The sequence below is a fragment of the Pan troglodytes genome, chromosome 16 (genome assembly GCF_028858775.2).
Source record: "Pan troglodytes isolate AG18354 chromosome 16, NHGRI_mPanTro3-v2.0_pri, whole genome shotgun sequence".
In the NCBI taxonomy this organism is placed as follows: Eukaryota; Metazoa; Chordata; class Mammalia; order Primates; family Hominidae; genus Pan; species Pan troglodytes.
The window spans coordinates 35,144,140-35,159,104 of record NC_072414.2 but is presented as its reverse complement, the minus strand read 5'-3'; the positions used below and the strand labels follow the sequence as shown (position 1 = coordinate 35,159,104).

At 39.2% G+C, this 14,965-nt stretch overlaps 1 protein-coding gene across 30 annotated transcripts in view; it reads right to left on the bottom strand.

The window, feature by feature from the left end:
- The window catches only part of TMEM62 (transmembrane protein 62), a 55,918-nt gene that overhangs the window by 3,577 nt on the left and 37,376 nt on the right, over positions 1 to 14,965 (bottom strand). For 16 of the 30 annotated variants that reach the window (XM_024349156.3, XM_063794849.1, XM_003314655.6 and 13 more), the window contains 2 exons: positions 14,826 to 14,910; positions 1,918 to 2,022 (listed from right to left, as the gene is read on the bottom strand). In XM_024349156.3, the coding sequence (XP_024204924.1) occupies positions 1,918 to 2,022; positions 14,826 to 14,910 (190 nt within the window). The remainder of the gene's footprint in view (positions 1 to 1,917; positions 2,023 to 14,825; positions 14,911 to 14,965) is intronic. The other 14 variants (XM_063794842.1, XM_063794855.1, XM_063794851.1 and 11 more) reach the window with 1 other exon arrangement.

The following is a 14,965-nucleotide window of genomic DNA, read 5'->3' as shown; positions in this document are numbered from 1 at the left end:
CTGGAATGCCATGCTGACTTTTCTATCCTCCCTATTATTATTTACTGCCCCCTTCTCAGTGTGTGAGTTTCTAGGTATTATTATTATTATTATTATTGTCATTTTGTCTTGTAAGTGTGCTGGTCTCCATAAGAGTGTCAAGTTGTTTGTCAAGAGTGATAAGGGACAGTTAGATTTCCCTTCGCAAAATGCAAATACTAGGCCAGGCAGGGTGGCTCATGCCTATAATCCCAGCACTTTGGGAGGCCAAGGCCGGCAGATCACCTGAGGTCAGGAGTTCAAGACCAGCCTGGCCAACATGGTGAAATCCTGTCTGTACTAAAAATACAAAAATTAGTCAGGTGTGGTGGCACATGCCTGTAATGCCAGCTAGTGGGGAGGCTGAGGTAGGAGAATTGTTTGAACCCAGGAGGCAGAGGCTGCAGTGAGCCAAGATTGCACCACTGTACTCCAGCCTGGGCAACAAAGCAAGACTACATCTCAAAAAAAAAAAAAAATGCAAATACCATCATTTGCTGGCAAGAATAGGGTTCAGCTTTAAAAAGTCAGAGGCAATTTTCTCAGATATACTTTATATAAACTGCATTAAAGACATATGAGTCTAAAAAGGTGTTTTGTCTTCAGATTTCAACTTTCTGAATGGAACAATTCTTCCCTATTAATGTATTTTGTTTTGTTTTGTTTTACAGCTCAGGAACCAAATTACTTGCTTTACCTCATTGTGTAAGACAAGCGTCAAAAACAGCTTCAACCTATCTTGAACAAGAGAACTTACCTCCAAAGGTGATCTGCCATAGCTTACACAGAATCATAAAGTGTTATATTTTCATTTGTTCTCTGGTGGGAGTTACTAATGAGCAAAGTGCAAAGGGAGGATAAAAGTGTAAAATAAAGACTAAGACTAGGCAACAAATAGGCTAATGTACTCCTAATTGACTTTTAGTCACTAAGAAACATAAGCAAAAAAGCCTAAAAGATTTATGGTGATTTCTGCTTTTATAAGTGTGGCTAAGTGACTTTATAAGTACAGTCATGCATTGCTTCACCATGAGGATGCATTCTGAGAGATGTGTCCTTAGGCAATTTTGTCCTTACATATCATACACAAACCTACATGATATAGTCTATTATATACCTCCAGCTCCACTAGAGTCTTATGGGACCACCACTGTATATGTGGTCCCTTGTTGACTGAAATGTTTGTCATATGCCACATGATACTACTGGGTATAATAATATAACAGAAGAGTGCAGATATGCCTGAACTATTGCTCATCTCAGTTTCTCTCTTTTTTGAGCTGAATTTTTGAGAGCCACACATTAGTAAATATTCAATGAACTACATACTAAGCAAAATAGGCAAAATACCAATGGATAGATATATATACTTTTTTTTTTAGATGGCGTCTTGCTGTGTTGCCCAGGCTGGATTTGACCTCCTGGACTCAAGCAGTACTCTCGCCTCAGCCCCCAAGTAGCTGGAACTACAGGCATGAGCCACCGTACCCGCCAACCAGTGAATATTTTAATGAGGTAATAGATAATAAACACAGAAGATAGGTATAAATTCTGATAAAGGTAATGATGGAAGTAAAACCTGTGATGAGATATAGACTAAAACTTTAAGATAGACAAAGAAGGTTGCTCTGAGGAGGTGCTATTTAAGCTTCCATTAGGTTTCTACACAAATACTAATTCTGTAGCAGTCTTCTCAGCACCCTTAAGTTAACTTGGTGTTAACTAAATGTCCTTTAAACATGTTAGGCACGAGCTTTATTTTCCAAAACCGTGTCCCAGAAAATGATTTATGAAGAATCCATGAGCCATTTGTTATACCCTCAAGAGTCTAATTCTATTGTCAAAATTGTTAATATATTCTTTGGCAAAATTCCCCATAATCTGTACTAATTTACTTACCCAGCACTGTATACAGGGTCAACAACAACACAGAATAGTAGAAGATGTTTATTTTGCTCAAGACATGAAGAGAAAATGAGGTCAGATTTATAAACCCTGAAGGTTCTAAAAAACATAAAGTTGAAAAATCCAGTGAACACATGCAAAGTTCAGTTTCTTTATGACATTTTCTAGAAGATTTTCATGGGCTATCTACCATATATTCAGCAAATCCTTTGTTAGATGGTAACTATACAGATGACACCACTTTAAATTCAGAATTTGGCAGGAATCCTGGTGAGACAGTTCACTTAGAATTGCAAAAGGCAGAGAATTCGAAGAAATGGTGTAGTTGTGAGATATTTTATATATATCATAAGATACATAATTGTTATATATATCACGATATATCAAACTCATATATATATGCACATATATGTACATATACATATATATATAATAACTGAAAGCAATGGACACACCTACCAGAGCACCATACTATTTTATCTTTATATAGGTTTGAAAGATAGTGGTTTGTTTAAAGGATGATCAAGTCTCTGTTTTCTATGGAATTTAGTGTCCAAATGTACAAACTTCAAAAAGTATATCAAAATACTTCAAAAGTAAATTAAAAGAAATATCAAAATATCTTCATTCTAATCATAAATATGAGTATCTGTCCAAATATGGTCCTTTCCTATACATTATACAGTTCTTTTTTTTAATTTTTATTATTATACTTTAAGTTTTAGGGTACATGTGCACAATGTGCAGGTTAGTTACATACGTATACATATGCCATGCTGGTGTGCTGCACCCATTAACTCGTCATCTAGCATTAGGTATATCTCCTAATGCTATCCCTCCCCCTGACCCCACCCCACAACAGTCCCCAGAGTGTGATGTTCCCCTTCCTGTGTCCAGGTGTTCTCACTGTTCAATTCCCACCGATGAGTGAGAACATACGATGTTTGGTTTTTTGTCCTTGCGATAGTTTACTGAGAATGATGATTTCCAATTTCATCCATGTCCCTACAAAGGACATGAACTCATTTTTTATGGCTGCATAGTATTCCATGGTGTATATGTGCCACATTTTCTTAATCCAGTCTATCGTTGTTGGACATTTGGGTTGGTTCCAAGTCTTTGCTATTCTGAATAGTGCCACAATAAACATACGTGTGCATGTGTCTTTATAGCAGCATGATTTATAGTCTTTTGGGTATATACCCAGTAATGGGATGGCTGGGTCAAATGGTATTTCTAGTTCTAGATCCCTGAAGAATCACCACACCAACTTCCACAATGGTTGAACTAGTTTACAGTCCCACCAACAGTGTAAAAGTGTTCCGATTTCTCCACATCCTCTCCAGCACCTGTTGCTTCCTGACTTTTTAATGATTGCCATTCTAACTGGCGTGAGATGGTATCTCATTGTGGTTTTGATTTCCATTTCTCTGATGGCCAGTGATGGTGAGTATTTTTTCATGTGTTTTTTGGCTGCATAAATGTCTTCTTTTGAGAAATGTTTGTTCATGTCCTTCGCCCACTTTTTGATGGGGTTGTTTGTTTTTTTCTTGTAAATTTGTTTGAGTTCATTGTAGATTCTGGATATTAGCCCTTTGTCAGATGAGTAGGTTGCGAAAATTTTCTCCCATTTTGTAGGTTGCCTGTTCGCTCTGATGGTAGTTTCTTTTGCTGTGCAGAAGTTCTTTAGTTTAATTAGATCCTATTTGTCAATTTTGGCTTTTGTTGCCATTGCTTTTGGTGTTTTAGACATGAAGTCCTTGCCCATGCCTATGTCCTGAATGGTAATGCCTAGGTTTTCTTCTAGGGTTTTTATGGTTTTAGGTCTAACATTTAAGTCTTTAATCCATCTTGAATTAATTTTTGTATAAGGTGTAAGGAAAGGATCCAGTTTCAGCTTTCTACATATGGCTAGCCAGTTTTCCCAGCACCATTTATTAAATAGGGAATCCTTTCCCCATTGCTTGTTTTTCTCAGGTTTGTCAAAGATCAGATAGTTGTAGGTATGCAGCATTATTTCTGAGGGCTCTGTTCTGTTCCATTGATCTATATCTCTGTTTTGGTACCAGTACCATGCTGTTTTGGTTACTGTAGCCTTGTAGTATAGTTTGAAGTCAGGTAGCATGATGCCTCCAGCTTTGTTCTTTTGGCTTAGGATTGACTTGGCAATATGGGCTCTTTTTTGGTTCCATATGAACTTTAAAGTAGTTTTTTCCAGTTCTGTGAAGAAAGTCATTGGTAGCTTGATGGGGATGGCATTGAATCTATAAATTACCTTGGGCAGTATGGCCATTTTCACAATATTGATTCTTCCTACCCATGAGCATGGAATGTTCTTCCATTTGTTTGTATCCTCTTTTATTTCATTGAGCAGTGGTTTGTAGTTCTCCTTGAAGAGGTCCTTCACGTCCCTTGTAAGTTGGATTGCTAGGTATTTTATTCTCTTTGAAGCAATTGTGAATGGGAGTTCACTCATGATTTGGCTCTCTGTTTGTCTGTTATTGGTGTATAAGAATGCTTGTGATTTTTGCACATTGATTTTGTATCCTGAGACTTTGCTGAAGTTGCCTATCAGCTTAAGGAGATTTTGGGCTGAGACAATGGGGTTTTCTAGATATACAATCATGTCATCTGCAAACAGGGACACTTTGACTTCCTCTTTTCCTGATTGAATACCCTTTATTTCCTTCTCCTGCCTAATTGCCCTGGCCAGAACTTCCAACACTGTGTTGAATAGGAGTGGTGAGAGAGGGCATCCCTGTCTTGTGCCAGTTTTCAAAGGGAATGCTTCCAGTTTTTGCCTATTCAGTATGATATTGGCTGTGGGTTTGTCATAGATAGCTCTTATTATTTTGAGATACATCCCATCAATACCTAATTTATTGAGAGTTTTTAGCATGAAGGTTGTTGAATTTTGTCAAAGGCCTTTTCTGCATCTATTGAGATAATCATGTGGTTTTTGTCTTTGGTTCTGTTTATATGCTGGATTACATTTATTGATTTGCATATATTGAACCAGCCTGGCATCCCAGGGATGAAGCCCACTTGATCATGGTGGATAAGCTTTTTGATGTGCTGCTGGATTCGGTTTGCCAGTATTTTATTGAGGATTTTTGCATCAATGTTCATCAAGGATATTGGACTAAAATTCTCTTTTTTGGTTGTGTCTCTGCCCGGCTTTGGTATCAGGATGATGCTGGCCTCATAAAATAAGTTAGGGAAGATTCCCTCTTTTTCTATTGATTGGAATAGTTTCAGAAGGAATGGTACCAGTTCCTCCTTGTACCTCTGGTAGAATTCGACTGTGAATCTATCTGGTCCTGGACTCTTTTTGGTTGGTAAGCTATTGATTATTGCCACAATTTCAGAGCCTGTTATTGGTCTATTCAGAGATTCGACTTCTTCCTGGTTTAGTCTTGGGAGGGTGTATGTGTCGAGGAATTTATCCATTTCTTCTAGATTTTCTAGTTTATTTGTGTAGAGGTGTTTGTAGTATTCTCTGATGGTAGTTTGTATTTCTGTGGGATCGGTGGTGATATCCCCTTTATCATTTTTTATTGCGTCTATTTGATTCTTCTCTCTTTTCTTCTTCATTAGTCTTGCTAGCGGTCTATCAATTTTGTTGATCCTTTCAAAAAACCAGCTCCTGGATTCATTAATTTTTTGAAGGGTTTTTTGTGTCTCTATTTCCTTCAGTTCTGCTCTGATTTTAGTTATTTCTTGCCTTCTGCTAGCTTTTGAATGTGTTTGCTCTTGCTTTTCTAGTTCTTTTAATTGTGATGTTAGGGTGTCAATTTTGGATCTTTCCTGCTTTCTCTTGTGGGCGTTTAGTGCTATAAATTTCCCACTACACACTGCTTTGAATGTGTCCCAGAGATTGTGTCACGTTGTGTCTTTGTTCTCGTTGGTTTCAAAGAACATCTTTATTTCTGCCTTCATTTCGTTATGTACCCAGTAGTCATTCAGGAGCAGGTTGTTCAGTTTCCATGTAGTTGAGTGGTTTTGAGTGAGTTTCTTAATCCTGAGTACTAGTTTGATTGCACTGTAGTCTGAGAGACAGTTTGTTATAATTTCTGTTCTTTTACATTTGCTGAGGAGAGCTTTACTTCCAACTATTGGTCAATTTTGGAATAGGTGTGGTGTGGTGCTGAAAAAAATGTATGTTCTGTTGATTTGGGGTGGAGAGTTCTGTAGATGTCTATTAGGTCCGCTTGGTGCAGAGCTGAGTTCAATTCCTGGGTATCCTTGTTGACTTTCTGTCTCGTTGAGCTGTCTAATGTTGACAGCAGGGTGTTAAAGTCTCCCATTATTATTGTGTGGGAGTCTAAGTCTCTTTGTAGGTCACTCAGGACTTGCTTTATGAATCTGGGTGCTCCTGTATTGGGTGCATATATATTTAGGAGAGTTAGCTCTTCTTGTTGAATTGATCCCTTTCCCATTATGTAATGGCCTTCTTTGTCTCTTTTGATCTTTGTTGGTTTAAAGTCTGTTTTATCAGAGACTAGGATTGCAACCCCTGCCTTTTTTTGTTTTCCATTTGCTTGGTAGATCTTCCTCCATCCTTTTATTTTGAGCCTATGTGTGTCTCTGCATGTGAGATGGGTTTCCTGAATACAGCACACTGATGGGTCTTGACTCTTTATCCAATTTGCCAGTCTGTGTCTTTTAATTGGAGCATTTAGTCCATTTACATTTAAAGTTAATATTGTTATGTGTGAACTTGATCCTGTCATTATGATGTTAGCTAGTTATTTTGCTCGTTAGTTGATGCAGTTTCTTCCTAGCCTCAATGGTCTTTAAAATTTGGCATGATTTTGCAGTGGCTGGTACCGGTTGTTCCTTTCCATGTTTAGTGCTTCCTTCAGGAGCTCTTTTAGGGCAGGCCTGGTGGTGACAAAATCTCTCAGCATTTGCTTGTCTGTAACGTATTTTATTTCTCCTTCACTTATGAAGCTTAGTTTGGCTGGATATGAAATTCTGGGTTGAAAATTCTTTTCTTTAAGAATGTTGAATATTGGCCCCCACTCTCTTCTGGCTTGTAGAGTTTATGCCGAGAGATCCGCTGTTAGTCTGTTGGGCTTCCCTTTGTGGGTAACCCGACCTTTCTCTCTGGCTGCCCTTAACATTTTTTCCTTCATTTCAACTTTGGTGAATCTGACAATTATGTGTCTTGGAGTTGCTCTTCTCGAAGAGTATCTTTGTGGCGTTCTCTGTATTTCCTGAATCTGAATGTTGGCCTGCCTTGCTAGATTGGGGAAGTTCTCCTGGATAATATCCTGCAGAATGTTTTCCAACTTGGTTCCATTCTCCCCGTCACTTTCAGGTACACCAATCAGACGTAGATTTGGTCTTTTCACATAGTCCCATATTTCTTGGAGGCTTTGTTCATTTCTTTTTATTCTTTTTTCTCTAAACTTCCCTTCTCACTTCATTTTATTCATTTCATCTTCCATCACTGATACCCTTTCTTCCAGTTGATCGCATCGGCTCCTGAGGCTTCTACATTCTTCACATAGTTCTCGAGCCTTGGCTTTCAGCTCCATCAGCTCCTTTAAGCACTTCTCTGTATTGGTTATTCTAGTTACACATTTGTCTAAATTTTTTTCAAAGTTTTTAACTTCTTTGCCTTTGGTTTGAATTTCCTTCTGTAGCTTGGAGTAGTTTGATCGTCTGAAGCCTTCTTCTCTCAACTTGTCAAAGTCATTCTCCGTCCAGCTTTGTTCCATTGCTGGTGAGGAACTGTGTTCCTTTGGAGGAGGAGAGGCGCTCTGCTTTTTAGAGTTTTCCAGTTTTTCTGCTCTGTTTTTTCCCCATCTTTGTGGTTTTATCTACTTTTGGTCTTTGATGATGGTGATGTACAGATGGGTTTTTGGTGTGGATGTCCTTTCTGTTTGTTAGTTTTCCTTCTAACAGACAGGACCCTCAGCTGCAGGTCTGTTGGAGTTTGCTAGAGGTCCACTCCAGACCCTGTTTGCCTGGGTATCATCAGTGGTGGCTGCAGAATAGCGGATTTTCGTGAACCGCGAATGCTGTTGTCTGATCGTTCCTCTGGAACTTTTGTCTCAGAGGAGTACCCAGCCGTGTGAGATGTCAGTCTGCCCCTACTGGGGGGTGCCTCCCAGTTAGGCTGCTCGGGGGTCAGGGGTCAGGGACCCACTTGAGGAGGCAGTCTGCCCATTCTCAGATCTCCAGCTGCGTGCTGGGAGAACCACTGCTCTCTTCAAAGCTGTCAGACAGGGACATTTAAGTCTTCAGAGGTGACTGCTGTCTTTTTGTTTGTCTGTGCCCTGCCCCCAGAGATGGAGCCTACAGAGGCAGGCAGGCCTCCTTGAGCTGTGGTGGGCTCCACCCAGTTCGAGCTTCCCGGCTGCTTTGTTTACCTAAGCAAGCCTGGGCAATGGCGGGCGCCCCTCCCCCAGCCTCACTGCCGCCTTGCACTTTGATCTCAGACTGCTGTGCTAGCAATCAGCGAGACTCCGTGGGCGTAGGACCCTCCGAGCCAGGTGCGGGATATAATCTGCTGGTGCGCCGTTTTTTAAGCCCGTCGGAAAAGCGCAGTATTAGGGTGGGAGTGACCCAATTGTCCAGGTGCCCTCTGTTACCCCTTTCTTTGACTAGGAAAGGGAACTCCCCGACCCCTTGCACTTCCCGAGTGAGGCAATGCCTCGCCCTGCTTCGGCTCGCGCACGGTGCGCTGGACCCACTGTCCTGCGCCCACTGTCTGGCACTCCCTAGTGAGATGAACCTGGTACCTCAGATGGAAATGCAGAAATCACCCGTCTTCTGTGTCACTCACGCTGGGAGGTGTAGACCGGAGCTGTTCCTGTTTGGCCATCTTGGCTGCCAGCGCTTTCCCTATTTCTACAGTTCTTAACTCACAGCTAACCTCTTACTCCAATTGAAAGGCTTCCCTAAACTTTCCAAATTAACGTGCTTTTAAAATACAGTGCCAAAAAGCCCAAGTGTAAGGGCTTGACTCAGAGAAGCTCCATTCTGCGGCCACAGTCTACAGTACCACAGATCCTCAGCCCCAACCAGCCATGTCACCCATGCATGTGGCTGGCCATAAACCAGTCAGCTGAGGACTATGAAAGGAAGTTCAGTATACACTGAGCAACACTACTGGTGAAAAATATTTAAAGGACTAGTCTCAATGAAAGACAGTCTGATGTAAGTTAAATAAGTCATGTCTTTGCTAAAAGACCAGCACATTCATTTTATACTTATAACCTTGCTCAGCCTAACACTTCATTTTATGCAAAGCCTGATAATGCATGACCTTTCCTACTTTGTGTTACTCTCTCAGCTTCTTTTTTGTTCTAGTCTGTACTTCTCAAAGTATTAGCCTACATATTCAGATAGAATAATAATTATTTATTATTTTAAAAATCCTTTAGCCTTAGAGGCAGCTATTCTTTAAATTTTAAGTAATTATTCTCCATTTTGGCTGCACATTAGAATAACCTAGGGGAACTTTTAGAAAATACTCATGCTTGTATCTCACCCTCCAGAGATTCTGATTTAATTTGCCTGGGGTAGAGGGAGATCTTAGGCAGCAACCCAGTGATTCTAAGCAGTCAGGATTGAGAAATACTGCTTTAGACAGAGCCGTGCTTCTCAGTCTTGACTGCACATTGGAATCATCCAGGGAGCTTTAAAAGATACTGATGCTTAGGTCCCACCCTAGAGATTCTGATGTAATTGGTATAGAATGCTGTTATAGCTATTGAAATTTCAGAAGTTCCCTCAGCAGATTCTAAGGTACGACCAAAGTGGAAAAGTCTTGTTTAGAGGAAAGAACTGACCTGGGGTCAGAAGCCTTGGGTTTGGAGTCTCTCCTCTATCTCTTATTAGCTATGAAACCTTGGACAATTTACATAACCTCCCAAAACCTTTGTTTTCTAATCTTTAAAATGGGGTCAATAGCACCTACCTCACATGATTGTTTTAAGGATTAAGTGAAACAATGTAGGTTAAAATATGTTTCAAATTTAAATAACTATATAAAGATATTGAGAGCCCCCATATAAGAGGCTGGGGACTTCAAATATTTATTTACTTACATTATGTTCAGGAAAATACACATGTATAATAATGCTTCTTGAACTTTTTCGTAGAATTTTTAAAATAAATATAAGAAGAAAAACATTCAGTAGGATGTGTACTGTACCTATTCAGTTAATCATGTTACTGTTTAATCATTACTACAATACTCCCCTTCTCTATCATCAGTCCTTGATCCCAGGGATTTCATCCAAATTAAGAAGGGATCAGGAAAATTTGATTCAACAAGTATTTATTGTCTATTATACACAAATTTGGTGCTGGGGGCTGTGGGAAACAGAAGAGAATTAGGAAGCAAGAGTTCCTGCATTGAAGACAGGCACAGTGGCTCAAGCCTGTAATCCCAGCACTTTGCGAGTCTGAGGTAGGCAGATCCACCTGAGGTCAGGAGTTTGAGACCAGCCTGGCCAACATGGTGAAACCCATCTCTACTAAAAAAAAAATACAAAAATTACCTGGGTGTGGTGGTGCATGTCTGTAGTCCCAGCTACTTGGGAGGCTGAGGCAAGAGAATTGCTTGAGAACCCATGTGGCAGAGATTGCAGTGAGCTGAGATCATACCACTGCACTCCAGCTTGGGGTTCACAGCGAGACTGTCTAAAAAAAAAAATTAAAAAAAAAAGAGTTCCTGCATTGAGGAACTTATCTGGTTAAGGAGAAAATGTATATACATTCGAAGTGGTTATATAAAGCAAAGTGGCTGTCTAATTAAGTATAGAATTAATTGTGAGAAAGGACTATAGGGATTCAGATAAGCAAGAGCTCATTATGACCTGGAATGGCTGGAGAAAACAGTATGATAAAGGAGGTCTTCAGGTAAGCCTTACAGGAGGCTAAGATTTAGATAAGTTTAGAAAAATAACTTAAAGTAGGGATAATACTATGAGTAAAATACAGAAGCAGAAATGAGCATGGCACATATAGGGAACAGTGAAAAAGTATCTAGGCTAAAATACAGGTAACTGGTTGAAGACATGGCTAGTTAAATAAGACTAGACTGTGGAAGATTTTTAGTGTCTTGCAGAGATGTCTGACCTTTATTCAGTGTGTTCTGGAAAGCCACTAAAGGCTTTTGCATACAGAAGTGATCTATGGATGAGATGCCATAAGAAGGATAATTGGCTAATAATGAAGAGGATGAATTAGATAGAGAGACTGGATATAAGAGCAGCAGTTAGGAGTCTATTCAGGAATCCAGAGAGGTGATACTGACATGGCATTGGTGACCTCTCTAAAGGAAAAGGAACATTTGAAGAAATAATTAATGGGTTGTTTTGTTTTTTTGAGATGGAGTCTCACTATTTTGCCCAGGCTGGAGTGCAGTGGCGCAGTCTTGGCTCACTGCAACCTCTGCCTCCCCAGTTCAAGTGATTCTCCTGCCTCAGCCTCCTGAGTAGCTGGGATTACAGGTGCATGCCACCACACCTGGCTATTTTTTGTATTTTTAGTAGAGACAAGGTTTCACCATGTTGGCCACGGTGCTCTAGAACTCCTGACCTCAAGTGATCCATCCACCTTGGCCTCCCAAAGTAATGGGATTACAGGCATGAGCCACTGCACCTGGCCTGAATTAATGAGTTTTAATATGTTGCCATTAGGAGTGAAGACTGATGCTTACTGAAAAATGACTAGATTTTTAAGGTAAAAACTGTAGTAAGGTCTTCCTGTAAGGTCTTTGTTTTTGATAGTCTATATGTTTTTATTTTTTTAATATCAGTATATGTATATATTTTTCTATCAAAATATAGTGATTTCAAATGCCTGAAAGTTCATGTGACTTAAGTAAATCTTTCATAAAATACCTGATTTTAAATTTGTTGATAAAAACAGAAATGTCTTCAGAATTGTCAGCATACATTTTTTGCCTGGGTTTACTGATCAGATAGTTTTGCATTTGTCTGTGCTAGATGTTTTAAGCAGGATTTGACCAAAAGGTCACAAAACTATATATCCAGCCTAAAATCAGAATGATCTTTGTGTAACTCTTTGATAAGTAAAACTAATTTAATATAGTTGACTTAATGAAGATAGCTGTTTTCAGTTTTTGGCAAAATATTTATATAATTAGCTTTAAGATTTCTACTTAGGTGAACACCCGAAATTCACATGCTGTAAAACTGATTAACAGAAAGATACCTTGACATAATGACTAACTCTATCTAATATCTTAGTTTTCATAAGTAATCTATGTGTAGTTAAAAAATAAGTTAGATGAATGTAAATGGGATAAATTTATAAATGAACTTTTCATGTGATTTTAAATCCTAAAGTTACATTATATTAAATTAAGTAATAGATACTCATGAAATGTCTGAGTCATTTCTAAGTAAGATAAAATACTGAAACATAAATTGCTAAACATTAGTATAAGTTGGTCCTTGGTTTCTTAAATTGCATAGAAAGACAAAACATACTTGGGTCTATTAGTAAATAGTAAACTCCACATTCAAAAATTGTTCCATAAAAAATTTTTTTTAGAGATTATAAACTATATATTCATGAGAATGTTAATATATAACAGTTCAAAATTACTTACTTCCAGAGTAACCTAAAGCTTAAGGTTACTAAAAATTAAAAGTTTTTATTAAGGCTGGGCACAGTGGCTCATGCCTGTAATCCCAGCACTTTGGGAGGCCGAGGCGGGTGGATCACAATGTCAGGAGATTGAGACCAAGCTGGCTAACATGGTGAAACCCTGTCTCTACTAAAAATGCAAAAAATTAGCCAGGCGTGGTGGTGGGCGCCTGTAGTCCCATCTACTTGGGAGGCTGAGGCAGGAGAATGGCGTGAACCCAGGAGGCAGAGCTTGCAGTGAGCTGAGATTGCGCCACTGCACTCCAGCCTGGGGGACAGAGCGAAATTCCAGGTCACACACACACACACACACACACACACACACACAAAAGTTTTTATTAATATGAAACTATTTTTATATGAGAAAGAATTTTATGTGGTCTCAATATAAAGGAATAAAAAATTTTTAAGTAATTTTTTTGTCTTATGGTAAAATAATTAGTTATTCCAATATAAAAGTGGGGAAAATACAGGACAAAGACTAGGAGTTTAGGAGAATAATGGAAGGTCTAAGCAAGTTGTGGAAGGTTTATGAAGGATGGGTCCTGTAATGGAAGTTTTATATCATCAGGATGGTTGGAATTTGAAGGGAACTTTTTTTTTTTTAAGGACAGAGTCTCGCTCTGTTGCCCAAGCTGGAGTGCAGTGACATGATCTCGGCTCACTGCAACCTCTGCCTCCCAAGTTCAAGCAATTCTCATGCCTCAGCCTCCCGAGTAGCTAGGACTACAGGTGTGTGCCACCATGCCTGGCTAATTTTTGTATTTTTAGTGGAGATGAGGTTTCACCATGTTGGCCAGGCTGGTCTTGAACTCCTGATCTCAGGTGATCTGCCCACCTCGGCCTCCCACAATGCTGAGATTACAGGCGTGAGCCACTGTGCCCAACCATAAGAGGTTTTGACTTAATTCTAAAATCTGTTTCTTTAAAATTTAATTTTCAAGCATCTTCTGAACTGCAGCTTTAGAGTTTATAGGCCAGTGTTTTCCTCCGATATAACTTGATTCTGTACTCTTGGCTTTTCTTGATGTTTCTGAATTGCCCATATAACCAGGAAATTTCCCATGCTTTTTCTAAGAGCGCTGTATTCCCCTGCTCAAGGTACTAGTTTTCTTGTTTATGTCCCTCTATAATATAGTGTGTACATATAACCTCGGATGCATGCTCTTCCTATGTCTGATTATATTTAAGTATCTTTCCATCAGGTTTCACTTCCAGGTTATCTAAACAGGCTTCCCATAAGGAGGAGCAATCACACTTCAGGAAGGTTTTTTTCTTTACTTTTTTGGGAACTGACCTAAGAAACAAAGATTTTACATTTTATCAAGATAATTTCCTATGTTTCATATTATCCTTTTTAGTTTTTTTTAATTTCTTAGGAAAACTGAGCTTTGAAAGGTTTTTGTTTACAGCCACAGAACTTTCTGCATTGTTTCTGAAGTCTTTTAATTGTCTCTCTGTTTAAGTGAGTGACTATTACTTCACAATGACATCTATTCCTATTCTGACCAAGTGTTTTAAACCTTTTGACATCTTTGGCATGCCTCCCAAGGATCAAGTTATAAATTAAATCTTTTTTGACCTTGAACTAATTTTGTGATATCTCTTGGCCAAGGGGACCCCAAAGAAACCTTAAAAATTGAGTTCTCAGCCACGATGGAAAGGGAGGTCAGACACAGCTTGTCATACTCCCTCCCTTTTAGAGTTTGGGCACAACAACAGACCATCATTAATGTTAAAATAGAGATCATAAGACTGACAAAACAGACTCTGTCACAATAAGATACCAAATTATAAACAAGATATAATGCCTGCAGGACATCAATCTTCCTAAACAGGTCATTTTTCACCCAGTATATTGTGGCTGACCTAGCATCCTTATCTTAACGTAAACATTCCTTTCTGCTGACAAGTTTTAGACAGAGCCTCAGTCCTTTAACCAATTGCAAATTAAAGAATCTCTGAAGCCCCGTAAAACCTGTAAGCCCCCACTTCAAGATATCCCAACTTTTGGGGCTGAAGCAATGCATACCTTCCATGTATTGATTTATGTCTTTTCCTATAACTCCTGCCTCCATAAAATGTATAAATCCCAACTGTAATCCAACTGCCTCAGGACCATTTACTCAAGGCTTCTTGAGTTTGTGTTTTCCCTGGGCCATGGTCATTCATATTGGCTTAGAATAAACCTCTTTAAAATATTTTACGGAGTTTGGTTTTTTCCATGAACAAGGCTTATAGGAATAAAAGGAACCATAACTAACCTTTAAGCTCTGGGTATCCTCGATATCTAAAAATAATGAGAATGGTGAGCTGGCTCAGCACAATCAGCACAAAAAGGACCCGGGCCTGCAGGGAAATAGATGTTAACGTGAAATAGATACATGGGTACACTTTCAGTTAA